The following is a 26,227-nucleotide window of genomic DNA, read 5'->3' as shown; positions in this document are numbered from 1 at the left end:
GACTGCTGCGAAGGCCTGCTGGGTGCTGGCTGCTGCTGTAGCCTGATCCAAATCCAACTCGCCCGCACCGGCACGCGGGCCCACCGACCCAGCAGATTCAAACGTACCGACCGCGCCCGCCCCGGCGCGGTGGGTCCGCGGCCAACCACGGCCCCACACGTCTGGCTCTTTGTGCGATCCAGCTCCGAGTGCAGTTTGTTGTCCGACGTGTAAGCAGAGCAGAACCAGGCGGGCTCGAATAACCGGATCGGATAATAATCGCTGTTAATAACCACTAATCCTAATCCTAATCCCTCTCCCAAGCCAACAGGCTCCCCCTCCCCTTTATAAACTCAGCCAAGGGCCTCCCCTCCTCCGTCCTCCACAACAAGCAAACAGCAAGCCTCTCGCTTTCTCTCCGTCCAGCTCGTTTCGTCGCCTTCGTTCGTTTCGTTCGTGCAGCCATCAATGGCCCCGCTGGGAGATGGAGCCGCCGCCGCCGCGTCGTCGGCGAACCTCGTGGTGTCCTTCGGCGAGATGCTCATCGACTTCGTCCCCGACGTCGCGGGGCTCTCGCTCGCCGAGTCGGGAGGGTTCGTCAAGGCTCCCGGCGGCGCACCCGCCAACGTCGCTTGCGCCGTCTCCAAGCTCGGCGGCGCATCCGCTTTCCTTGGCAAGGTAATAATACTACTCATTCCCGTCATCCGTATCATCTGCTGTTGCCAATTCGTTCGCATTACTTCCACCGGATTGTCCGTACGGATCCGCCGGCCGGCCGGCCGGCCTCGTGCTCGCGCCTGGATCCGGCGGCCCGGGGTTTCGGTTTGGTTGGTCAGCAGCTTGCTCAGATGCGGCTGATCCGGTGGGTGGGTGGGTGATCTCACGATCCGCGCGGGGAGCGGGATCTGGATCCGCGAGATCCGGCGACCGCCGCGGCAGTGCGTCCTGGACTGATCGCCTTGTGCCGGGGCGGGGCGGGCGTTGACTGGCAATTGCTTGCAGATGCGTCACGATCGTTGTAGTACGTTTTTTTTTCCTTCTGGTGATGGATGACACGATGTGATGCCACTTTGAAGCGCATGATTATTCTTGTCCATCCTATTTGTGGTTAGGAAAATCTTTGCAGCTGCCTGCGCATCATTTGACGGACGCCACTATAGTGCAGCTGCAGCTGGGGTCTTGGAGGGGTCTGTGTTTTGTTTTGCTTTGCATGGAGCGGGTGGCGCGCGACAAGCGACTTGTTTGTTCTTGTCGCCGCGTGACCTCACGCCCTTTTGCTATTTTCCGCCGCTTACTTCCGCCGGCTCGCTTTACTTTACTGCTGTACATTATTCAAATTTTTGACGTATTATACCATGTGTTTTGTTTTGTCCTCCTTTTTAAGGAAAACAAGAAAAAATAGTAGTGCTAGCAATTGAATTGTAGCGTCCATCAATTTGGTTGGTGCTAGTGGCATTTTTATATGTTGGAATTATATGCTAACAATTTGCAAAAAGGTAATCTAGTGGTAAGATTTTCTGTAGCGGCACGTGGGGCCCATCACGTGTTTGCTGCGCGCCGTTGAAAGTGGTTTTGGGCCTCACTGAGCTCACCTCAGCTACCTGTGTGGCGTAGGGGTCGCAACCTGTGCTCTGGCCTTTGGGGTCACGCCCGGTTACGTTATTTTTATTGTACAAATCTTGTTACGTTATTGACCTCTGGGGTTACGATGTGTTTCAGTGCCCCGCGGGGCCCGGCTGACTCGGATCTGACACCGACCCGTCGGTTAGTGGCGGTTGGGGTCGCCTTGCCGTCGGATCATCCAAGAACACCCAGCCTGCCATATAGCAACAACGTTCCATTAGTTAGCCCTCACCGTCACATGATGCTTTTTCTTACTCAATCTGCAATTGTTTAAGCACTGCAAAACCATCTTCTCATTCGTTTCATTTGTTAATTGCTTTAAGATTAAGCATTACTACTGTGTATACAACTGCTCCGATATGGACATGACGTCTGCAATTAAGAAAGGCAACTAATTAGTATCCCAGTTTAACAAAAAAAATCATTTGAACTCAACCTGAAGCTGCATTTGCTGATCCCCTGCTCTGTTCCATGGCTGCAGTTCGGCGACGACGAGTTCGGGCACATGCTGGTGAACATCCTGAAGCAGAACGGCGTCAACTCGGAGGGCTGCCTGTTCGACCAGCACGCGCGCACGGCGCTGGCCTTCGTTACCCTCAAGAAGAACGGCGAGCGCGAGTTCATGTTCTACCGCAACCCCAGCGCCGACATGCTGCTCACCGAGGCCGAGCTCAACCTGGACCTCATCCGCCGCGCCAAGATCTTCCACTACGGCTCCATCTCGCTCATCTCCGAGCCGTGCCGCTCCGCGCACATGGCCGCCATGCGCGCCGCCAAGGCCGCCGGCATCCTCTGCTCCTACGACCCCAACGTCCGCCTCCCGCTCTGGCCGTCCGAGGAGGCCGCAAGAGCCGGCATCCTCAGCATCTGGAAGGAGGCTGATTTCATCAAGGTCAGCGATGATGAGGTCGCCTTCCTCACACAGGGTGATGCCAACGACGAGAAGAACGTGCTCTCGCTCTGGTTCGATGGCCTCAAGCTCCTCATCGTCACCGACGGCGACAAGGGGTGCAGATACTTCACCAAGGTTCGATTTTTTTTGTGTGTGTTTTTAACTTGCACTGTCGTCCAATTTGGTACGAAGGTTAATTCTTGCAAGAAATTAACATGGTCGCTGTGTCTCATTGCAGGACTTCAAGGGCAGCGTTCCCGGCTACAAGGTGAACACCATTGACACCACCGGCGCCGGTGATGCCTTCGTCGGCTCTCTCCTCGTCAACGTCGCCAAGGACGACTCCATCTTCCACGTATGATTCCTCATCGATTGATCTGCGTAACAAGATTAGTAGCATCTCTCTGTTTAATCAAGTGTCTTTACTAATCATGTCGTTGGTGTTAATCCTTCCTTTCAGAACGAGGAGAAGCTCCGCGAGGCGCTCAAGTTCTCCAACGCCTGCGGCGCCATCTGCACCACCCAGAAGGGCGCCATCCCGGCGCTGCCCACCGTCGCGGCCGCCCATGAGCTCATCGCCAAGGGCAACTAGACGCCAGCGCCGCCGCGGCCTCCACCGCGCCGCCTTCGTCGCCCCTCGACGTCATCATTTGAATTCGATATCATTAGGAGATTGTTAGCTGCTCTTCTTAATTCTTAGATGGCTGGTGTTCTCGTGTGGGTTAATTTAGCTCAGTGTGGTGTGTGCGGTGTGAGAGAAGAACATGGTTTTCGCCCGGGGCATTAATAAAAGTTGGCATGCGTGGTGGATAATTTTTTAGCGTATAATCATTTGATCTCAATGGTGTCATGTGATTGGGAAGGCTGCTGTGATGTGATGGCTTTCGTTGAAATTTATCTGAGTTTCAAGGAACGTCTTCAGATGGAAATAATTGTGTTAATGTCTTATATTCACCAACATCAGTGTGCAAATATCTCAATCTGATTTCTTTACAACTCTTCGTACCAGCAAGCAGCTTTTTTCAGGATCTCAAACGCGCATGGTTTTACTTTAGAGCACGCCTGTTCTAAAAAAGCATATTATGTTAATTTTTTTTTGCCAAAATCAACAACAAAATGTAACTTTCACCGGCCACCTTTGACTATTTTAGCCAATAAGTTCCCTTACTCTTCGGCAATCAGTTTCAGTTCTATCAAGATGCAGGCAAAGCTCTGTTGGACTGCTGAGCTGAAAAGATAATGCCTAACACTAAATAAATAGTTACTCACTTCATTCCAAAATGTATGTCATTTTGAGTTTTCTAGATAAATAGATTTTACTTAGGTACCTAGCATAATCTATGCACTTAGAAAAGTCAAAACGACCTACATTTTAAAACGAAGGGAATACAAGTTTAAACATTTTTAGCAGCCAGAGAGACAGTAAGTTTGAACATTCTACCAAAAATACTAAAAACAAACGTAATATCTTAAGATCGCTGTTTTTGCTTTACATGGTCGGGGTTTTTCTGCTCGGACGCAACCGCACATAATTCCCTGCAAAGGACTAGTTTCTACATGGCATATAACCTCCCTCGATTAACAGAAATATCCATGGCTCATGGCCATGATTCTCAATTCCAAGATGCTAATTGTCCTCGATTTCATATCCATTGCTCCTGGCCAATGATTCTGAATTTCCAAGGTGCTCATTGTCCTCGATTTCCTAGTTGAAGTGGTAGAAGTCGGTCTAACATAATCATGAAACCACTGGAAATCTAAACAGATCAAGCTGGATGGGGCATGGAGATCCACGCGCCTGCACACATTGCAAGCAGCTATGAGTTGACTCATCCAACAAAAATCAGTGATATACAGTGGCGGGTTGCGGATGTTTGAAACATAGTACTAAAATATTGTCATGTGCCAGGTACTTAAAATTTGCAGCTGAGGAAACAAACAGAATTGCAGGATCCTGTATAAAGTTTCTTCAAAGCCTAAAGCAGGCAACAAGAGCTAAGCGCTGAAACATACATCGCGGGCCCAGAAATATGTGCGTGGGGTGGTGGTTGTACAGACACTAGCTTGGACATCTACTGTAAAGATGATAAAGTACTAACCTGCCTACTAACATCACTTCTTAAGCAACAGATTTCTGAACTCCTCGTTTGATTTCAACTCTCCTGCACCACCATCTGGCTTCTCATCCTTGGTAGTCCACCCAAGAGGTTTAACCACAGATCGTGGTGCAAAAGCAGTGTTCTTCCCTGTGATTTTCACATCACCTTTGGGTACTTCTTTTTCTGGTCTACTGGATCCAGGTGCTTTTGCACCATCATCACCACTCTGAGGCAAGTTATCTGCAGAAAGAAGATAATTTGCAAAAATCAGATAGGTGCTATGTAGATGTACCCCATAACATCAGTCACGATTAACATGCAAAAGTGATGCAGATCTCTAGTTCTAGTCTTATGCACATGTACAGAAGATCTACTAAAAAAAAGCATGTGTGCAGTTTAATCTGAAACTGTGTGGTTGACTTTTGTTTTTTGAGTTTTTTTTTCAAAACTTCAGCATATACTTTACAGTGTAGCTTCCAAGATTCCACTTGACTCGTGGTTTCCACCCAAAATCTTATAAACTAGTTTTGGTCCAAAACAGAAAAGACCAGGTGTTGAATGTGATAATAAGCGAGTGCCAGTCTCCACTATCCAAGTGCAATATGGGGTTCTAAAATTCTTGCCCTTATCGGTATAGCTTTAGGTTGATCTGTTGATGCAATTTTCAAATAGGACAACAGTCAAAAAGAAAATGTCGTCAACTGGTCAAAGAACATACCGTAGCCTTTGGAGGAAGGACCTGCCTCACGGCTCTTCTTACTCCTGCTTGGATCTGATCGAGCGATACTCACTTTCTTTCCAAGCAACCTATGCTTGTTTTTCTGAAGGGCTGCCTCAAGATGCTTGTTGTCTGAAAAGTCCACATAGGCCAACCCCTGCAAAAATATTAAGGAAAAACAAATCAATGAAAAATGAAATCCAAATTCTGTAGTAATTATCTTAAAACACAGAGACAAATATTCTCTGAACATAATACCAATTTGCATAATGCCAAAAGCAACAGGATGATGGCACTTTAGTTTGCATATGTTCTGAGCCCGACGACTATTTGAAGAAAAACATTTCTTCCTAACACTCCAATAGTATCAAACGTTTGGGAAATACAGTGCCAAAATAGCGAAAACATAAAAGTCCACTAGAGTCACTAATTTCCATGAATACACGTATACTTAGTGGCAAACTCAGTTTGCACTTTGTATCAAGGAACTACTGGAGCATCTAGTGTATTTCTTAGTGAGCACAGCCCCATGCCTTACTCATCATTGGCAGGAAAGGGGCTCTGCCTGGGTGGCTCGTCAGGAGGCTGGACATTGTAGTAGTGGGGAATCATGAAGCTGGAGAAGGATAGGTCATAGGAGTAGTTTTTGGGCAGAGTGTGGCGTCACGTGCATTCAAATATGCACTTTGAGATGTCATGCGTGCCTCTTCAACCTAACATTGTAGTTTCAGCCTAAGAAATAAAAACTACAAGAACATCTAGTGAACTAATCCAGGAGCAAGCATAATCTACTAATGCCTTATTTTATAGTGTAATGATGCTATGTACAGAATTCAACAAACAAGCTATTATTTACACTATGGAACCCAAGAGACAAAAACATTATTATAAGAATAAGTGTAACACATACCCTTGACTTTTTGGTGAATTTGTCCTTCAGCAATCTTATTGCTGTGGCACCACCAATGTCAGAGAAGAACCGGCGAAGGTCATCCTCAGTTGCCTACAGAGAGAGGGTAACGAGTTGGTTAATTAAATTTCAGGAGCTACATGCATCAAAAAAAATGAAAAATGACATACCTTCAAGTCTATATTTGAGACAAATACTGTGCACTTGTCATTGTAGAAGGATGGTTTTGGTTCATTTGAACCTGTATTCCCTGTTCGGCAGTTGCTGTCCACTTTCATTTCTGTGGATGCCTCTCCAACCTCTACAGCAGTAACAGCACCACTATGTCCACTTTGGGTCTTTTCTTGGTCGTCTGATGACTTGACACTTTTTGGTGGATTCTCTTTCCTTTTCTTAGCAGGGGGCTGCTGTTTATTGGTCATTTTACTTGCTTTTCTTTTCTGAGAAGAGTCATCTGCATTAGAATTATCATTGAGCATAGAGTAAGCCTCGACTTTAGCCTCCTCTTGAGACTTGAACACCATAAGCTCCTTTAGCCGAGGGGTGACCTGGTCAAATGGGAGGAGAACAAGTTCAAAACTGTAGTTAATATGATAAATCGGGAACCCATGCTATCACCTAGCTCATACAGTTCAGATAGAAACACCGTATACAGTTGAATAGATATCAACTCAGCATGTCTAACACTTTAACCCCTGAAATATTAAATAACACGCAAGGCGTCAACATCTGATGATTGCACAGAGGATTTAATCACATTAAAATACGAACAATGTCAAAAGCTTTCATGAGTTATCAACTTTATGTAGAAGTAACCAGGAATCTTCAGAAACTTATGGTATACTCTTGGTTATTAATGAATAGATTGGTTTGGCAGATATTATCAGTTGCTCTTTTTTATGGAGTATGACCAACTGAAGGAGCATTCACTCACATACACAAAGATAATGCTGAAGGAGCAAGAAGTGGACGTCAAACCAATTTTTTTGTTCCCCAGAAAAAATAATTCCAATTCACACTCAGCAGAAAGCCTAATGAACAGGTGAAATAGAAAAACATCTAGCAGCCAGCAGCATACCTTTTTTACAGCAAGGTCATAATCATCCAAGGTGCCATGCTCCTCTTCAAATCTTATCCATGCATGACATATGTCCTAGTAAGTTTAAGATCATAACGTTGAAAATTAAATCATCAGTATTCATGAGATTTATCATATCAAAATACTAACAATGATGGTATTCACAAAAATAAACTGAGGCAATTAACTGATTAAGCTAGTATTTAAGACTCTGGCTCACAGGCAGCAACAAGAGTACATCAGCAAGTTTGCAACTTTGCAGGTCATGATAGCAGGAAGAAAGAGATGTTCGGATGCTTGTTTGAGAAGAGCTTACCTCTGATCCAGACCCAGCAAATCTTTTGCTATAACAGCGCTTATAAAGCGATCTCGCCTCATGTATATGTCCCATTTCTACCTCCATTGAAATGTACTGCTGCCAAACTTCCAAAACAGAGCCACTGGAAAAATAGTGACAGATTTAAGGGTCCGCACGTAGCCAGTAAAAAGAAACATTTATGAATTTGCATAAAGCAAAAAACTAAACCTTTTTTTGATAGCGTTTTCCCAAACGACACGAGCTGCAGAAAGATCTTTGCCAAGACTGCGCTCTAATTTGGCCCAATAAGCATTCAAGTGCAGTAACTCCTTGGTTCCCAGTTGAGGTGAGAGAAATTCTGCAGCATTCTGATATTATATCCCATTAATTATAGTAAAATTAAGAAAATGCACGTAAATGGTGAGGTGATAGAGAAGATGTACCTTGAATGTCTGCCTGATCAGCTGGAAATCCAACCCATCTGAAATCCTCCGTCTTAGACTATGAACTCGAGTGAGATAAATATTGAGATACTGCAGCAGTTCAGCCATCCAAATAAAAACTAAATGAGAATCTGCATCCCACCAGAACAGTTAACAAGAATTGACCAGAAAAAATTCTTAAAATGGATGCTCTGGTTTTTACCCAGAAAGTAACCAAACTAAAACAACATGATTCATTCTAACCTCTTGTATGGTTGGAAAAGAACACTGTACTGCCCGTTCAAATACCTGAAATGTACAAGCACATATATATCTTTAGCTCCCAATATACATAAAAGAAACAGGCGAAGCTTAATAACAATCTTCCAAAACTACCAAAAAAGTAAGGCAAATGGCAAAAAGAAATGCAGTGGACACATTAGACACTCATGATATTCAGTTTTATCAGAATGTGCTCAGTTGGCTGCTTACCAGGATGCTTTAGGATATTTTGAAACAGATAGTAGATAGTCGAATGAGAAGAGAATTATATCAATGACATTATGCTCTCCGTCAACGTATAACAGGACTTCCAATACATAACAGTAACACACATCTACAGCTAGCTAATAAACATGCAAATATTTAACTACATACAATTCATACTGTTGCATGTGCCACCATGCCGTGCAGTTAGCTGCTAAGAAGGTGAACAGAAACTATACAGGATTATAATCAGCTTATCTTAAGGAACCATGGTGCCAGACCTAACATTGCCATCTACTTCGCATACATAGAAGATCTACAGAATCTAATATGCAAAATCTCCAACTACATGTCAAAAGAGAGAAGTAAGAAACTTACATTGCGTAGTTCTTCTTCAGAAGCACGAACCCGCTCCAAAGACAAGAGATAATGGACCCATAGCTCACCAACCCATGTACAGTTTCTTGTGGCTCTGTGATAAACACTTCTTAGTACAGAAGGCACCTGCAGAGAAAAAAGGCATCTCTTGATATTAAAGAGAGAATATCACGATTGAATCGACATGTATTGCCAAACAAGTTTCTAAAAGGACCTTCAAGGTTCTATCCAGGTAGCTCGTGTATCCTATCCATACATCGGTTGAAACAGGCAGCTCTGAAACAGCTCGTTCGTACAGAACTTGAACACGAGCAGGGTCACCAGACGATTCTTCAAATTTGAGATATTTCTGTTTCATATACAAATAAGTGACATTGAGTTAGCAAAGAACAAGAATATTGTCAGTAAAAGGTAATGGATATGGTGAGATGGCACCCCTTTTGTTGGAAAAGAAAGAATAAGCATCACATGAAACATAAGCTTGGGAAGACTGAAAGGTGGCAAACAACCTATGAACTCACATTGTGATATACAGAATATAACGGGAACATATAGATTCTGTTTTGGTTTCCAAATACTCCCTCTGTTCCAAAATGTAGGTCATTTTGGCTTTTCTGCTATGTATCTAGACATAACACTATATTTAGGTGCATAGCAATATCTATGTATCAAGAAAAGCCAAAACGACCTACATTTTCAAACAGAGGGAGTAAGATTTTCCTTTAAAAGTTACGGAGTACTAACTGAGCAGAGCCACAGATAAAAATGCTGGAATACAGAAACAGGAATTCAAAGGACAGAACTGACGAACAAAATGTTTTTTTTCTGGCAAGGTCATCAAATGGAACTGTAATTCTATAACTTTCAGTTAAACCAACCAAAAGGAGAGAAATTGTGTAAAAAAAGAGAGAAATCAAACAAAGAGCTTTTCAACAAAGATGTAAATTTTCACCACAAACTTGAAGCAGGAGAGCAGCTCAGAGTCACAGATAGGCCTAATATGAAAAATATCCTAAACGTTGACACAATAATAGGAGTGCATCTCAATTCTCAAGTAAATAGTACAAGCCTAGCCCTAGAAGGATGAATTTAAACAAGATTTAAGTTCAGCATTGTAAGGTCATAAATTATGTTAAGCATACCAGAAACTCCTGCAGTTTGTCAGCTTCAGATGCGCCTGCATTGCTTAGTTGATCCTCATATTGCTTCCTTTCATTGTACATATCATTGGCCTTTTTGTAAGCAGATACGACATTTGAGGGGACACCATCAAAATTGGAACCTGGATCATTTTCATTCCCTTGCTCGGCTTCCCAGATCTTATACTCAGAAAGTGTAGATTCCATCTCAGCCAAAGGAACAGATAACTGGCGGTGGAATAGCATGCGTATACGCTGAACTTGCTTTGCCCTTTCCTCATCATTGTCATCACTGATGGTGATCAAAATTGCCATCTCGTATTCTCTATAAGCTGCCCACAGTTTGCTGCCCTCAGTAACATGCAGCCCCCCTGCAGTGATGGCTCGCTCGAACAAATCTCTCATCTTGGAGAGGCCAGACGTTGTACATTGAGACACTGATGGATCATGCTCTTCGACATAGTCAAGGTAATCCCGCCATAACTTAATGGACTGCAGTGTAATGATCACCACAGTAAGTTAGCACTCCACAACCAGATGCTCAAGCTCAATAGTTTAAATACAATATCATAAGAACAATTCAACATACCAGGTATTCTTGCACCCCACGCTCATATAGCTTTTCAATATCAGCGAAAGATTCCTCACTGTGACAAAACAACCAAGACAGACAAACAAAACCACAGAATGAAACTCAGTTTTCCATGAATCTGAAGTGCAGACTGCACGACGTGAATACTTCAGGAAGGCAGCACATGACACGAATAAATTCAGGAAGGCATAAGAAGGAGAAAACAATCACAAACCTCATGCTCAGTGAGATTTCATCCTTCGCCCACTCCTGCCACATCTTCGGGGTAAGAGGGAAGTACTTGTTCATCTCTTCCCTTGCCGCGCGAAGCTTCTCAATGTTGCCTGACTTCCTCAAACACTGGATATACTGCAACAACAGACGCAAAACATTCAGGCTAATACCAAATAGTATGGGAAGTCTGTCAAATAACAGTGACCACCCATCTAAGGCAGCATAAGAATGACTACTATCTACATGAGGAAGCAACCCCAATTACTCTAGGACCAAAGTAATAAACCTGTTGAAAAAAATAACAATCCATTTCTGCATTGCAGCTGACACGCACCAAAATTGACAGCCTAATGAGCATATCTAGCCTAACAAAAGGGATCAAATGCGTAAAGGCACGCACTAATTCCAACCCTAGTAGTGTACTAGCTTCCATCAAATGCGCGAACCAACACCACGACTAAACCCACTCAAAACCCTAGCGAGCCGTGGCAGCGGGGGAATGGGGAGCGCGAAGGGTACCTGCACGTGGGTCTCGTAGTCGAGAGGCTGCTCCTGGAGTGTCCGCTCTAGGGCCTGGATGCGGAGCTCGTCGACGCCGCCCGCCCCCTCGTCGTCGGAGTCCGACGAGTCCGAGTCGGAGCCCGAGGGCGCGGCGGCGTCGGGCATCTCCGCGTCGTCCCCGCCTCCACCAGCTGGCGCGGGCGCCACCGCCGCCGCCGCCTCCGCCTCCGGCACCTCCTCTTCCGTCGCCATGTCTCTCCCCGCGTGCGCTGCTGTGCAAGCTCGGGTGGAGACTGGAGAGGGGTCGATTCCGTTCTCCCCTATGCGTTGCGGCCTTGCGGGCAATGGCGAATTGGCGATTCACAGATTGTGTTTTGTCCCGAAAGCACCTTGTGCTTCGTGGAATTTGATATGGCTGGTTTATTTGGAATTGCGATTTGAATTACAGCATGTCGGTATCAAAACTGTAGTTACTGTTACAAAAATATAGTTACATAAAGGGTGGTTTAATTTAAATGTTCTTGAAAGGATACATATATCTTTACATCTTCTTTGTCAAAATTAACTAAACTGGTAGGCTATTTTAACATGAATGAGGTGAATGCATCATTTGAATTGTAGTGACAATCCCTTTGTAACCTGTACAATAAGGAATTGAGGATGGATAAAAATAATAGAGCAAACAATTGGATCCTCTGATCAAAGCAACTAAGCAAATGATGCAAGATAACAAGTGATGTGATGTTTATTATAATTAAAGAAATATGATCAATAAATATAGCAAAGCAACAGTGGTAAAATATCAATTTAATAGACTTCCACACATGATGACTCTATGAAATATGACTATTTCAAATTGCGAACAACGAGTATGCAATTTTAGTATATTGGGGTTAAACTTTTGACAAATAAGTAAAAGATAATTGCACGCATCAATACATGATACAAGCTTACAAGCTACCTGTACACTTCACATCAAAATCCTTTTATGTCATCTCACTTGTCTTTCTTGTTGGTTTCATCATCTATAAGCTGTGAATTCCATGTAGAAACTTGTATATTTCTAGATAGTAGTCAAATTGAATTGCATGCTATGGATGGTTTTTGTGATCAAGCCCTTCAACCACTTACCATACGTCTCAGACTCTCAGCACGTACACGTCTCTTATTTACTTTTCGCTATTAAGCCCTCACATAGTCAAATCCAGGGACCCCATCGCAAAAAATCACCCATCCCCGCGTCCCCCCACCCACCCGGCCCTCGCCTCCCTCGCCTCGGGTCCCTTGCAATTGTTCTTCCCTTCCATTCCACCACTCCCCACCAAAAAACGAAGCCGCCAGGCGCACGCCACGATCCCACACGAGCAAATCGCGCCTCCTCCCCGCCCACCCCCTTCCTCTCACGAGCGCGAGGCGAGTGCGGGCCGCCGGAGATGGCGCCGGCGCCGGCGGACAGCGGGGCGGAGTCGCAGCGGCAGGCGGACCGGCTCAAGCAGGAGGGCAACGCCTTATTCAGGAAGGAACGCCTCAGCGCCGCCATCGACGCCTACACAGGGGTAAGCGTGGCCCGCCGCGACCCGCTACCGCCGGGGCGAGCTTTCCGGCGCCGGATTGTGCCGCCTGATTCGCCGGTTACGCTTGCCGTTTCCATTTGTTAGGCGTCGGTTTTTGTTTTCTCCTGTTCAATCGATGCGCTGTGCAGCGATGTATCAGTGAGACAGTGATGCTAGTGCATTCCGCGAAGGCCTGCTGTGCGTTTGTAACGTGACGCTGATAAATTCTCTGGATGTTTGCTGAATTGTCTGATTTTTTACTAAATTCTCTGAAATTGCTTCCAGTACTACTAGTAACCATGGCTAGATAAGTTGATTTGTGGTGTTGACATTGCTGGTCAGGATGGTTAACGTGATATCTTGTGGTACTAGTTTCGAGTTAACCAATTGTTGTAAGCTTGTTTGCACTGGGCAGTTGAGCGGTTTGATTACTGATTACACGTATTGCTTCTTGCTATCTGGAGTAGTCCATTTATTTAAAACATACTAGATGTCTGCTATCTAGTCAAGAGTCTCTGCAGCACAATGCAAGTTGAAAAGCATTTTACCTTTCAAGGTATTGTGGCCTTGTGGGGCTATACAATGCTAATGGGCTGTTGCTTGTATTTGTAATTTGCTAGACATCTAGTGCTAGTCATGGAAATTGGTTGGGGAGTGAAAGAATTGATGGAGAGTGGGCAGGAAAATGTTCCAATCATATACCAGGTTGTACAAACATCAGAAGCCTCTAGAATTGTTATGCTTGTGAATCACAGGATTATTAAATATTAATTTTATATTAATGAACGGAACATTGAATGATTTGGTTTTAGCCATTCAAGTAAAGGACTGTTTGGCACAGCTCCAGCTTGGAGCTGGGTATTCCTATGTCCAAGTTCTCATGGAACTGGAGCTGGGGCTACATTGGGACTGTTTATGTGAATCCTTTTGATTCAATTCCGACAGAAATAGATTTGTATACTACTTTATTTTAGTTTATAAACTCTAAATCTGACTTGGAGCTAAGAGCTAGAGCTGTGTCAAACGGGACCCAAGACTAAAGCTTACCTGTCCACCTTGATAGTCCCACTTGTTTGGCCTTTTTAAAATGATGGCAGTTGTAGTGAAAGCGTGTATGAATCTATGATAAACTATATGTTAGTAAAAATGATGGCAGTTCTAGTTAAATCTCTTTATATCTTGCACGTCCTTTGCTAACTTCATTGTCTATTTTGGTTGACAGGCCATCACTCTCTGCCCAAATGTTGCAGTATATTGGACCAACCGGGCACTTTGCTATAAGAAGCGGAAGTCTGTAAAATTGCTAGTCCTTTTTGGTTGTTGCATTTTACTTATCAATTTTAATGTGCAATCAAAGTGTTTACACCATACTGTGTTCCTATTGAATTTGCCAGTGAGTGGGCCAAGGTTGAGGAAGACTGTAGAACGGCTATCCAGCTTGACAGCCAATCTGTTAAGGTGATGACTTGATCTGTCTTTAACTATTTTTTGTGTGTTTTGTTCAGTGCTGACTATGTGGGCATGCTGATTATTGAGAAATGTACTGTGCATTATAAGGACATCGTTTTCTCATTTGGAAACACATTTCATTCCCCATCACTTTTTTTTCTTGACCAAATATGTAACAGATTTAGTATTCATGTTAGTATTTCACCTTCTGCACACATCAACATGCTAGTTGAGTTAGGCTTCATTTGGTACTGTGGAGATGAGCTGCTTTTTAAAAAGGATCTGTTTACTTCCACTTCTTGACACACTCTATGCCTAAAGATATCTAAATGTCTCTACTTCAGAGCCAATGAAATTACTTTAATAGAATTGGGAAGATTGTACTTGCCAGCTGGATTATGTGGCTTAGCACAACGTGAAACTGGACTTGATTCCACATGAACAAGCTGAGGCACCTGTTGTTGTCTCTCAGATGGAAGGTCCGCTTGCAAACAGGGTGTACTAGATTAATCCAGTTGCTGAGCTTGTTTCTGTTTGCCTCGTTCCACTTGAATTGAATTTTCCATAAGTCTGATTTTCCAATAGGTAGAAAGTCCTTTGTTATTTTTTGAAGTTGTTGCAAAAAATGGGGGCTAGAATTCTGACTTTAGCAGAATGATCCTGACTTGCTCTATGAGTCAGTAAGATATGCTTCAAACATATACACTTTGATTTGCAATAGAGCATGTAAGATATGTTTGTAATTAAGGGGGTGTTTGGATACTAGGTGCTAAACTTTAGCAGTGTCACATCAGATATTCGGATGCTAATTAGAAGGACTAAACATGAGCTAATTATAAAATTAATTGCAAAACCCTATGCTAATTCGCGAGACGAATCTATTAAGCCTAATTAATCCATCATTAGCAAATGGTTAGTGTAGCACCCCATTGTCAAATCATGGACTAATTAGGCTTAATAGATTCGTCTCGTGAATTAGACTCCATTTGTGCAATTAGTTTTGTAATTAGCCTATATTTAATACTTCTAATTAGCATCCAAACATCCGATGTGACGGGTGCTAAACTTTAGTATGGGGTATCCAAACACCCCCTAAGTCTTGGGATCCACTATTCTGGAGTTAAGAGAAGGAACAGAAGCGAAGTCAAACACTATAGAATATGTTTGTTACTTGTCTGTTAACTTCGGTCAATCTGAGTACTGAACTCACTGTGTGTAACCATTTTGACATTGGTCTTTAATTCACTGTTGACGTTGCGGTGGCACTGTGGGGGTAACTAAAGTCAGGGGAACACACTCACATTAAGCACTCACTGTAGTTGTTTTTTTTTAATGGATGAGGAAAACATCATATTTATACTCATCTCCTAGTCTCTTTTCTTTAGATGATAACTTATTTACTTTGTTGGCAGGGACATTACATGCTGGGCCTAGCACTTGTCAACAGCCAAAGATTGTCTGAAGGAATAAAAGCACTGGAGAAGGTATCTCTCTCACTCCCTCCTGCCCTAGGGTGTGCTTGTATTATTTTGCTCATTTACTAGCACAATCCATTTTTACCAATCATTAATCTTAAGCTGACCACTTCTATTCCTTTACTAAGTTGATGACCTCCCTCAGTTACCTCAACTACGTATAAATAAAATATTGTTCTACTTGTGGGGTCATGGTCCAACTTCGCCTTAAGCTGGCCTTTATTCCTTCTTTTTTTTGTGGGGAACGTGCTGGCTTTTGTTCCTGTTCCATCCTGTCATGTACAATATAAGTCGTATAAGCACAGGATTGGCAAACCATTCTTAACAAAATATTAATATCAAGATGCCCTGTCCTAGTTCTCTTGATCTGATAAAGATGAAAACTCTGATCTTAACCAGAATCAAGAATTAGTGCAACAACTACAGGAACAGGAAAACCATAATTATGAATGTCTCATTTAATCCAGTTTTCTTCAGATGATTATGTTATTTCAGTTAGAATTCAAATTCTCTTTATTCTGTTTTTACTGATGAACCAAACATTTTCAAAACTAGTCCTTGGAGCTAGGAAGGGGTGCACATCCTGCAAGCTACATGGTTGAAGAGATTTGGCAAGAGCTTTCTAAAGCAAAATACATCGAATGGGAAGGCTTATCAAGAGAGCGAGCCTTTCAATTGCAGAAGCTGAAGTAAGTGAAGATTTTCTGTGTTGTTCAATTAGTATCACAGGGGTGTACTCTAGTACCCTAATGTATCTGTTCATCGTTTTACAGGGTAGAATGCAAACAAGCTCTTAGGAATTACAATAGCCTTGGTAATCCAGCTGCAGATGAACCTGAAGAACAGCTAAATGAGCTAGAGGAAGTTTTCAAGAAAGCTGCAAAGGCTGATACTCCAGCAGAAGTACTAACCTGCCTGAGATGACGTTTACTTGGTTGCCTTGACTGGTCTAATCATTCAATTTATTTATTTTCAGGTTCCTGATCATCTCTGCTGCAAAATTACACTTGATACCTTCAGAGACCCAGTGATCACCCCAAGTGGAGTTACTTATGAGAGGGCTGTACTTCTTGACCATCTTCAAACGGTAACTGACACGAACATCAACAATTTCTCACAGTACACTAGTGTTTTATGTGTCAAAATTATGAACTCTCCTAATTTGTAGGTGGGGAAGTTTGACCCTTTGACCCGTGAGGCGCTTGAACCACACCAGCTAGTTCCGAATCTTGCCATCAAGGAAGCTGTACATGCATTTTTGAGCGAGCATGGTTGGGCTTACAAGATAAGATGATTGCTTTACTGTTTACATACAAGGTTGGAGGTAATATTAGCAATAGGGGTTTTGGCTATTTTCGTCTTTGACAGTTGGTGGAAATTCTTTTTACTGTTGGGGGAGAAGTTTTAACCTGGGATGGATGTGTACAGATTCCCCTTCTCCAGTCGATCTGTCTGTACATATGAGATGGTTGTTATAATATGAATTTTCAACAATAGACAATGCCAGTGAAGCTGGCTATCTGAATTCCTCACTGCTGTGCTCTTACCAGATTTAGAATGGCTTGCCTGCGAAGAGCCTAGAGGGAGGGGGGAAATTGTGATTGGAACTATATTGGTTTATTGATCTATAGGCATGATAGGTGGATTACTTTCTTAGGTAGGAATCATGATAGTTGAAGGTTGTGAGCCATTTGCTAAAAGGTGCTGCTTGCAGTAGGGGGGTTCCCAAGCAATCCCCGTCGCAAGCGAATGCATGACTTTGATTTTCATTTGTCAATGTCATAGTGAATCATACATAGCTCTGCAAGTGTGTTTAGACTGAGTGCGACAGTCCACAGGTTTACTGCAACAGGGACATGCAGCAGTCGCTGTAGGCTGTACCTTAGATTGCAGGCCTCATGGGCACTTTTTGCAGTCTTACATCAAAATGATCCTGTTGCTATAATGTCGTTGGATTAAACCTACGGAGGCCTTGTTTACTTCCCAAGTTGGGAGTTGCAAAATTGGCATTTTGCCATAAATGCGACACTATAACGTTTCGTTTGTATTTGTGAATTATTGTCCAAATATTGACTAATTAGGCTCAAAAGATTCGCCTCGCAAAGTACACAAAATTGTGCAATTAGTTTTTGATTTCGTCTACATTTAGTATTCCATGCATGTACCGCAAGTTTAATGTGATGGGGAATCTTCTTTTTACATAGTGTCAAAGTTGGGAGTTTGGAGGGAAGTAAACAAGGAGGGAATTGTTGTATTGTTTTGTCTTGCTCTTTCTGCTTTTTATTATCAGAGGTTTTAGGGTGAGCTGATAGGCATGAGCTTAGGCTTGTGATATGGCTGGCTAGCTTTGCCAGGTCAAGATTCCTCTGATGCACAATGTTGATAACAAATGCATATGGTTCCGAGTTGCTGACTGCATCTTCAGTTCTTGTAGACCTTTTTTTTTTTTGTAACGAGTGCTAAATTGGGTTGGGAATATACCTGCAGCTGGCCCCCCGGTGGCCCGTGCCTTCCCTCGCTCGAAAGCAGGCAGGGGACAAAGGAGGGCTCTGCAATTGCTTCGAGCTCTTCCAAGAGTTTGACTAGCTTGGTGTGTATGATGCACACAGGCTCTTCATTTTCATGGCGAAGCAAACCATCGTGGCACCACCGTGGCCTGTCATCTTCAGTCCTACCCTCACACATCACAACAGAGTGCTGCGAGGCGTGCCGAGATGGCAAGGTGTACGTGTTGACCACCACTCCATGTTGCAAATGAATACACACCCACAGGGCCGCAGGCACCATCTCTGCTTTGTTCACTCCTCAAGCATCCAAACAATATTTTTCTTTCACAATAAATTAGACGTTTCAACTTTTCAGCTGGCTTATAAGTCCAGCCGAACAGGCCGCAAGTCTGGAAACCTCTCCTCCAATTGTTCCTCCCTTGGTCGTCACCTACACTTGCCAAATCCACACATCTATAAACACCACGCGCCATGGCATCAAACTTGTCGCCGTATCCAGCAAAAAAAGGGTTCATACATTGCTGCTGTTGCATCATGGGGAGCATGGACTACGACATTGGCAAGAAGCCCAGACCAGACCAGCATCATCAGCAGCAGCAGCAGAGGAGGTCGAGGGCCGTGGTGGTGCTCCTGTTCCTGACGAACGCGGCGTCCATCCTCGTCTTCTCCGGCGCCGGCGCGGCGCTCCACGCCCACGTCGGCAGGCGCTACCCGGCGGCCGTCCACGCGTGGGGCTCGTCCAAGCTGCTCCGCGAGCTCAACCTCACCGGCCTGGCGCTCGCGGCCAGCCACGCCGAGGTGGTGGACCTGTCGAACCGCCTGACCGCGGCCAACAAGCAGCTCGAGGCCATCCTGGGCGGCGGCTCGGCCGCCAAGCGCGACATGGAGGCCGCCCGGGAGGAGCAGCGGCAGGCGGCGGCGGCCAACGGCGGGCTGTGGCGGCGGGAGCGGGACCTCCCCGCCGGTGGTGAGCTTCGGTGGGCGGTCGGCCCGCACAGGCGGCCCGGCGCCGGCGGTGAGGTGATGTTCCCGGCGGTGGGGCAGGCGTGCCACCGGCACCGCGGCGACCTGGAGCGGTACATGAACTACACCGCCGGCGGGGAGTGCCCCTCCGACGAGGCGTTCGCGCAGCGGCTGATGCTCAAGGGGTGCGAGCCGCTGCCGCGCCGCCGGTGCCGGCCGCGCACCCCCGCCGGGTACGTGGAGCCGGCGCCGCTGCCGGCGAGCCTGTGGGCGATCCCGCCCGACACCAGCGTCGTCTGGGACGCGTACACCTGCAAGAACTACTCCTGCCTCGTGAACCGCGGGAAGGCCAAGGGCGGCAGCTACGACTGCAAGGACTGCTTCGACCTCCGCGGCCGGGAGAAGGACCGCTGGATGCGCCGCGCCGGCAACAACGACGACGACGACGACCGGGAGGAGAACTCGCTCGACTACACCATCGACGGCGTGCTCGCCACGTTTCCAAAAGGCACGGCGCGGATCGGGCTGGACATCGGCGGCGGGACGGGCACCTTCGCGGCGCGGATGCGTGAGCGCGGCGTGACGGTGGTGACGACGTCGATGAACTTCGACGGGCCGTTCTGCGGCTTCATCGCGTCGCGGGGGCTGGTGGCGATGCACCTGAGCGTGGCGGCGCGGCTGCCGTTCCCGGACGGGGCGCTGGACCTGGTGCACTCGATGCACGTGCTCAGCGGCTGGATCCCCGACGCGGTGCTGGAGCTCGCGCTCTTCGACGTGTTCCGGGTGCTCCGGCCCGGCGGCGTGTTCTGGCTCGACCACTTCTTCGGCCTGGGGGCGCAGCTGGACGCCACGTACGTGCCCATGTTTGAGCGGATCGGGTTCGAGAAGCTCCGGTGGAACGCCGGGCGGAAGCTCGACCGGGGCGTCGAGATGGACGAGTGGTACATCTCCGCGCTGCTCCGGAAGCCCAGGAGGTGACGTGCTTGACGGCCGCCGGACGGAGCTCGGGCTCAGATCACCACCAAGAACAACGGCCATGGAAGGATTTCACAACTCGCAGTTACGGAGTAATTAATTATAAGCTGCAGCTTGATTTCCATGTGTCACAACGAAACAATTTACCTTCAAGTTTTTTGTTTTTTGAGAGGAACAATTTACCTTCAAGTGGATCGTGGATTCGTGGTTGGCTATTGTGGGCCTAGGAAGTTGGACGAGCCCGTAAAGTTGCAGCCCACGACGACATCTCCTACTAATTAAGTTTCAGCCCATAAACCAAGACATGAGCGCGTGTGATGTGCTGGGCTGCTGGCCGTGGCCCATCTGTAAGGGGGTTGTGTGTGTGTGTGTGTGTGTGTGGGTCCACTGTGACAGTGAGCGAGTGCGAGAGATATGCTGCTTGCCTGCTTGTGTTGTTGACAAACATGTGTTAAATCTCTACAGCTAAAAAAACAAAACCGAGTAAAAATTCGGTCCGCCTCGATCGATTAGCGGCCCTCCGTTGCCTGCAAACGCGCCCGCGTCCGCGCCCGCCGCGTTCCGCCGTCGATCCTCGGGGTTGGCTTCGAGCCGTCCCTCGGCCCGACGAGACCCCGACGCAGCACTGGCCCTACGATCAATCGCCCTCCCTCCGCCAACTCTCTCCGCCTCCAACTCCCTGGTCCAGTTTCCCTCCCCATCGCAGCAACGCCGCCGCCGCCGTCCAGGGTTCCCCGTCCTGCATCTCCATCGGCCTCCATTGCAAAACACCGCCGCCGCCGCCGCCGTGAGATCCTCTAGCACCGCCGCCGCCGTCGCCGCAACACCGACACCACTGCCGCCGCAACACCGATGCCGTCGTTCAGGATTTTGCCACACCGACCGCCGCCGCAACACCTGCGCCGCCGCCGCCGTCAAGAGTGGCGGCGCTTCGACAGCGAGAGGCGGTGCCCCCCGATCCATCCCGGCGGCGGATCCTGTACAGTGGGAGGGGTGGCGCCCCAATCTAGTCGCCCATCCATCCCCATCGAGGTGCTCCTCACCCATCAAAATTCCTGTCTTGAAATTCACATGATGCTTAACTGATCCGCCGCACCTCCCCCGCATTCGTCTGCAGCCGATTTCCTCCAGTCCGGCACGGAGGACGGGCGTGAGGGCGACCGCCGCACCTGCGCTTGCCTACGCTCGTGCAGGCCAAGGTACCATCCTGCAAGGGGAGGGCCAGGAGAGCGCCGACGACATCTGGTGCCTTGGTCATCACCTTGCGTGAAACGTCGCCGCGCTGGTAAGGGCCGCCGCGCCACCACTGATGCAACCATCGCGAAGCCGTCCCACCACTGCTACAGTTACTCCACATGGATTTTAGATCTTGTTCTTCGCACGATTTGGAACTGAGCAGCCGCTGGTCTAAATCCCCTTCATGTAGGTGGCCAAACTGCATTCCGCTCTATTAAAAAGCCGTGAGGAAGAGAGTGGGATTTGCATGCTCCTGAAGAATATGGATCGGAGGCCAAGGAACTCATCCCTCAATTTATAGATTTTAAGGAGGTGAGCAGAATGGAGGAGAGTTTTAAAGAATGGTTGGAGACTACGTGCTCCACTGCTCCAGGTGAAAATTTGATGCTTTCCTTCTTGTTTTATCATTTTGCTTACTCGAATTAGGGGCACAAAATCTGGTTCGCCTTTGACCTGAAGGGTTGTTCAGCGCATAAACTTTTTTACATGAATAGTGGACTGCACATACTGCCTCATTTCATGGACAATGGTAAGTTCAAACAAATTCTTCTAGGCATTTCTACATCCTCTTAACTATACTGCATTTTCTTTTTATATTTTATATTATTATGTTCACCACATGGGTGTGTTGGTTTCTTTCCTCTTTATTGCAAGACCAATTTATCTCTTGCTTCCTGCACTAGGCTGTTTCTTATTGATCCTTTTCCTGAATAATTGTAAGATTAGTTTGTGCTTTGGAATTGTAAAACCCATTCTATTATTTGTGTACTATTTGGCATTTTAATTTATTTTAAGTGAGAGATTATTAGGTTAACGTTCTGTCACACAAAAGCAAGGTAAGCTTGCTTATTGCAGCTTATATCAGTATTTCCTTCTCACTTCAACTGTACTAATCAGATTAATAATGTCCCATCATATGAACCACACTTTATGTTGTTAACCTATTTTCCCTAATCGGTCATGAGTTACTTGCCGCAGTAAGATGCTGCTACTCTCTTCAATAGCATTAGGTTACATATACACAATGAAGTAAAGTTTGTTAGAATGGAAAAACAAAATGATTCTTCTGATCTTCCTGCAAGTGGCAAGCATTTGTATTCTAAGCCTTTTGATTTGGTTTCTAATATAATTTTTAGTTGATAAGAAATTTATTGGTCCCGATTGTCATAAGATCTTAGAAGCCTGATTAGATCTCTGTCCAATTCAATCGGCATGGAGCTGAGAAGGTGGGTTGTATTCTGGTAGGGAATATTAGCTTGATAAAAATACCCTGATGTTTTATCGTACACTACATGAGGCCTACTTTATCATTGGACAATATTTTACTATCTTCTGAATTATATGGTGAAGCATCACATTTTATCCTACTATCCTAGTGTATTACAGCTTCATATTGCAAATGCTGTAAGTTCCCAAAAAAACAGGGAACGTATGAGATGACAATGCTTTGATCCCTTTCCCATTATCTCATCAATACAAAGGCAAATATATTATCCTTTATCCCTTTTCCATTATCTCCGTAATTAAGAAGGGGACTTCAGAGATTTTAGGGATAAAGGGCCGGCTGATAACTCAGGCGCAGGGAGGGGAAATCGCCCTGATGATTTTAGGGAACAAGGGTTAAATTTCCTTATGAGCCTATATTTAATTCTAGATGTCTTTTTTACAAAACGTGGTGGGCACATATTCCAAACCAGCTGTGCTACATTGTCATGAATATTTTGTTTTCATCTTGTGTTGCAATATTGATCCCTTGTATGAATGTATGATAAACTGATGGCTTTATCTGATTACTTCATGCAGTGTGATGACATAAGCTACAATGCAAAGTATGAGCATATTGTTTTTCAGAGGTACTTACTACTTGTTTGTGAAATTGGCTTCCACATGTATTAAAATGCATATGGCCGAATGGCACGACAAGAGTGCTAAGATATGATTGTGAGCTCTTTGCTGATTGTTGGCTTAGCGATTGTTCTTTCAATTGAGCTATATATATTTCTTGCTGCTCATAGACTGAAAGCTTGCCAAATTGTGGTAGTCCATTAGATTAGTTTTCAGCTCATAAACTGAAAGTACAGCAAACAACTGTATTAGCTCGGGTGCCGTTTGCATGGGTGATTCTTTGTTTGCCGTGTTGGCTTTTTAGTTAGGTTGTACATAGTAGAATGCAAACTTTCTCAATTGATCTTACTATTTCCATTTCATTGTGCCTATGGAATGGTCAAGATGTGGTCAGTGATAACCAAAGCTATATATCTTATTTTAGTGTTTGACATGTGTGGCCATTTTGTAGGGTGATCAGCATGCTTAGCATTGGTGGGTTTTGGATCTTTCAGAATTTGACAGGGTCAGACTAATCTGGCTTCTCCTCATTACAGAACTGAATTGTGAACTCTATAGAGTTGTAGCATAGAATTTAGTTGTTATATATGGGAATTTTGAATTGCAGTATTGACTGTTTGTATGCAGTAACTGGTGGTGTAGAACATCCCGAATCTGTTTGACACAGCAGTTACTTTTTTGTAAATACACCTGTTCTTGATAGGCAGGATAGTGAAATCGCTAAATGAATGGCTTGCCAAATGTGTTGAGTGATCACAATGGTGATAAAAAAGCTGTTAAAAGTATTAAGTTTTTTCTGATACAGAAACATGTGTCTAGCTGAATGGTGCTTACAGGAACAGCTGCTATAATTTCTTACTTATACTAATTCAGTGGTATGCCAAATCTTTTTCTTTATGAATTGACTATTTCCACCACTTCATGTTCCCTTCATATGCTTATGACTTTTGGACACTGACACCCGCTCTCATCCAAATATGGTCATTTTTTTTCTTTTTTTCCTTTTCTTTGACATCTGTTTTTCCTTCTTTTTTTTGGAGCAAAGCAGGTCCGTTGGTATGCATGTTTTGGGTAATATATGTCACTCAACTTTAACTATGGGGTGAATTTAGAATTAGAATGACTCATGTAGGTTGGAAGGAGCACCATATTTCATAAGCCTCATACTTTGCACCATTTTCACTATTACCGCGGTCTTTACTGTTAAGCTCCAGGTGGAAGAGTAGTCAAATATTTAGTGAGGAGTTTAAGCTATTCATATCAGAATTATAACTTTGGTCCTATCTAAGTCATAAATAGTCTATTATTTGGATGTAGTGATCTGTATGTATCCTATACACTGATATTGTTCATCATATCAAGATTTATGTCTGAATTCCGTATTTGTCCTGAGAAAGTAGATTTATGTCAGATTTCTGTTACATCTGATGAGAAAGTAGAAGCTTTTGATCACAATGAAAGAGATGGTATGCATTCACCATAACAAGAGAAGTTAATTTATTTTTGTCTCTAATGTCCATGTCCTCTTACCTATGTTTAAAGTTTCATATGAGGACCATGAAAGAGCTTACTTTGATTCTGCTGACTGGGCTTTGGGGAAGGTACTGTCCTGGTATTTTCAGGACTGGTTGTTTATCTAGGGTCTGTTCAGGCCGTTTGGTTCAGTGAGCTTGAATCGTTACTATAGTTGGACATAAGGCAAAGAGCAAATGTATATTCAGTTTCAAGTGTTGTGTTAAACTTGAACTGAGACATGGTGTTGGATTATAATTTTACTTGAATTAACTATTTTTGTATACTATGTTTATGCTTGGTTTATCACTATTACGCCAATGTTGATGCTTGTGGATTTCAATGAGCCTTAAACAACACGTTAAGTAGATCAACACCATATTTCCTATGCTCTTCATATTGCACTGAAATATTTTACTGCCCGTAGCAACGCACGGTAATTTTTTTAAAAATAAAACATGCGTTAAATAACAATGTCATTTTTTTTCAAGTGTAAGGCTCTATTTGGATCCACCAGCTAAATTTTAGCTGGCTACATTTAGCTGCTATGGATCTAAACAGGACTCAGCTAAAGTTTAGCCGGTTAAACTTAGCTAAACTGTTAAAACCAAATTACCCCACCTTCCTTGGGAAAAGTTTCTAAATTGGGAGGGGCTAGAATAGACAAATAGCTCTTTAACTATCATTTAGTTGGTAGATCCAAATACCCCTAGCTAAATTTTAAAAAGTTTCTGAAGTTTAGCTAGTTGGACGGATCCAAACAAGACGTAAATGGGTACTGAAGATCTGGGAGGAAATTGATCTAGAAGGAAAGGGATTGGAGTCGCCACCAATCCTCTGCTCCTTCTCCTGCATACAGCAGTAGTATGTGGCAATGCATGGTGGAAGTACACTGACGAATTTCTGAAAAATAGGAGAAGGCCAACAAATGTCTGTCAGATCGCAGAGACAAAAGGATATTGTTGGAGGCGCCCACCGGTAGATGTCCTGAAAACCAATACTGATGGAGCTTTTCACAAGAAGAGTAGCGGTGACTGGTGAGGGAGCTTTGGGCCATGCCATCAGAGATTCGCAGGGTGATGTGATGATAGCAGTAGCCGGGAAGTTGCAGTACTGTCAAGGGGCTCTTCATGCTGAATCAGTCTGAATCTGGGTGAATCTGAAGTTAGCTTTGGAGACGGATGCGTTTGAGACTTTCACAATGGCAAAGTGTTGGGGGTTGCTTGAGATTACCATTCATTAGCGGTAGAGAGATAGGCATTCTAGATCCATATTTCGAGGGTTATATTTTTATAACGGAAAATAAAGGTGGTTAATTTAGAAAGGGCCTATTTGTTTGCCTTCTAGATTACTCCCTCCATCCCGAAAGACACTGTTCGTTTAG

The 26,227-nt window shown here is 44.8% G+C and overlaps 4 protein-coding genes and 1 long non-coding RNA gene across 8 annotated transcripts; 4 read left to right on the top strand and 1 right to left on the bottom strand.

The window, feature by feature from the left end:
* Positions 1–341: 341 nt before the first annotated feature.
* On the top strand, positions 342–3,336 carry LOC101761142 (fructokinase-2). The gene is made up of 4 exons (XM_004972976.2): positions 342–657; positions 2,084–2,629; positions 2,733–2,849; positions 2,955–3,336. Exons 1-4 carry the CDS (start codon positions 448–450, stop codon positions 3,084–3,086), a joined length of 1,005 nt encoding a protein of 334 aa, XP_004973033.1. The 5' UTR covers positions 342–447; the 3' UTR covers positions 3,087–3,336.
* Positions 3,337–3,877: 541 nt separating this feature from the next.
* Positions 3,878–11,703, bottom strand: LOC101760451 (squamous cell carcinoma antigen recognized by T-cells 3). Its single transcript, XM_004972974.2, has 16 exons — positions 11,347–11,703; positions 10,829–10,962; positions 10,612–10,669; positions 10,026–10,514; positions 9,098–9,232; positions 8,884–9,009; positions 8,284–8,328; positions 8,041–8,130; positions 7,826–7,965; positions 7,616–7,739; positions 7,300–7,374; positions 6,392–6,769; positions 6,222–6,314; positions 5,312–5,468; positions 4,594–4,833; positions 3,878–4,292 (listed from the first exon to the last, which is right to left on the bottom strand). The coding sequence occupies exons 1-15, from the start codon at positions 11,578–11,580 to the stop codon at positions 4,607–4,609; spliced, it is 2,505 nt and encodes an 834-aa protein (XP_004973031.1). The 5' UTR covers positions 11,581–11,703; the 3' UTR covers positions 3,878–4,292; positions 4,594–4,606.
* Positions 11,704–12,601: 898 nt separating this feature from the next.
* On the top strand, positions 12,602–17,337 carry LOC101760049 (E3 ubiquitin-protein ligase CHIP). 2 transcript variants are annotated; one of them, XM_004972973.3, is made up of 8 exons: positions 12,602–12,884; positions 14,104–14,171; positions 14,276–14,339; positions 15,743–15,814; positions 16,361–16,494; positions 16,579–16,708; positions 16,782–16,892; positions 16,974–17,337. In XM_004972973.3, the coding sequence occupies exons 1-8, from the start codon at positions 12,762–12,764 to the stop codon at positions 17,097–17,099; spliced, it is 828 nt and encodes a 275-aa protein (XP_004973030.1). In that variant the 5' UTR covers positions 12,602–12,761; the 3' UTR covers positions 17,100–17,337. The 2 variants fall into 2 exon arrangements, with proteins under 2 accessions (XP_004973030.1, XP_022683103.1); XM_022827368.1 differs by having other exon boundaries at positions 12,753–12,884; positions 14,104–14,175.
* A 950-nt stretch (positions 17,338–18,287) lies between these two features.
* On the top strand, positions 18,288–20,595 carry LOC101763033. The gene has a single exon (XM_004974455.3). The coding sequence runs from the start codon at positions 18,784–18,786 to the stop codon at positions 20,251–20,253; it is 1,470 nt and encodes a 489-aa protein (XP_004974512.3). The 5' UTR covers positions 18,288–18,783; the 3' UTR covers positions 20,254–20,595.
* A 146-nt stretch (positions 20,596–20,741) lies between these two features.
* On the top strand, positions 20,742–25,129 carry LOC105914519. 3 transcript variants are annotated; one of them, XR_002678307.1, is made up of 3 exons: positions 20,742–21,282; positions 21,368–21,535; positions 21,677–25,129. It is a non-coding gene; the product is annotated as an uncharacterized LOC105914519 (long non-coding RNA). The 3 variants fall into 3 exon arrangements; XR_001164257.2 differs by having other exon boundaries at positions 20,742–21,535; positions 21,677–23,339; positions 23,783–25,129; XR_002678306.1 differs by having other exon boundaries at positions 20,742–21,535.
* The last annotated feature ends 1,098 nt before the right edge of the window (positions 25,130–26,227 follow it).

This window comes from Setaria italica, chromosome VI (genome assembly GCF_000263155.2).
Source record: "Setaria italica strain Yugu1 chromosome VI, Setaria_italica_v2.0, whole genome shotgun sequence".
In the NCBI taxonomy this organism is placed as follows: Eukaryota; Viridiplantae; Streptophyta; class Magnoliopsida; order Poales; family Poaceae; genus Setaria; species Setaria italica.
This window is presented reverse-complemented; position numbering and strand designations above follow the sequence as displayed.

Bases quoted from the DNA above. Each gene is read 5' to 3' on its own strand.
- LOC101760049 (XM_004972973.3), top strand. From the start codon at position 12,762: ATGGCGCCGGCGCCGGCGGACAGCGGGGCGGAGTCGCAGCGGCAGGCG. The intron at 14,340-15,742 runs GTGATGACTTGA...CTTTGTTGGCAG, and splicing joins TTGACAGCCAATCTGTTAAG to GGACATTACATGCTGGGCCT. The intron at 16,893-16,973 runs GTAACTGACACG...CCTAATTTGTAG, and splicing joins TTCTTGACCATCTTCAAACG to GTGGGGAAGTTTGACCCTTT.
- LOC101760451 (XM_004972974.2), bottom strand. From the start codon at position 11,580: ATGGCGACGGAAGAGGAGGTGCCGGAGGCGGAGGCGGCGGCGGCGGTG. The intron at 7,966-8,040 runs GTACATCTTCTC...ATATAATATCAG, and splicing joins TGATCAGGCAGACATTCAAG to AATGCTGCAGAATTTCTCTC. The intron at 6,315-6,391 runs GTATGTCATTTT...CTCTCTCTGTAG, and splicing joins TCTCAAATATAGACTTGAAG to GCAACTGAGGATGACCTTCG.
- LOC101761142 (XM_004972976.2), top strand. From the start codon at position 448: ATGGCCCCGCTGGGAGATGGAGCCGCCGCCGCCGCGTCGTCGGCGAAC. The intron at 658-2,083 runs GTAATAATACTA...CCATGGCTGCAG, and splicing joins CATCCGCTTTCCTTGGCAAG to TTCGGCGACGACGAGTTCGG. The intron at 2,850-2,954 runs GTATGATTCCTC...CCTTCCTTTCAG, and splicing joins AGGACGACTCCATCTTCCAC to AACGAGGAGAAGCTCCGCGA.
- LOC101763033 (XM_004974455.3), top strand. From the start codon at position 18,784: ATGGCATCAAACTTGTCGCCGTATCCAGCAAAAAAAGGGTTCATACAT.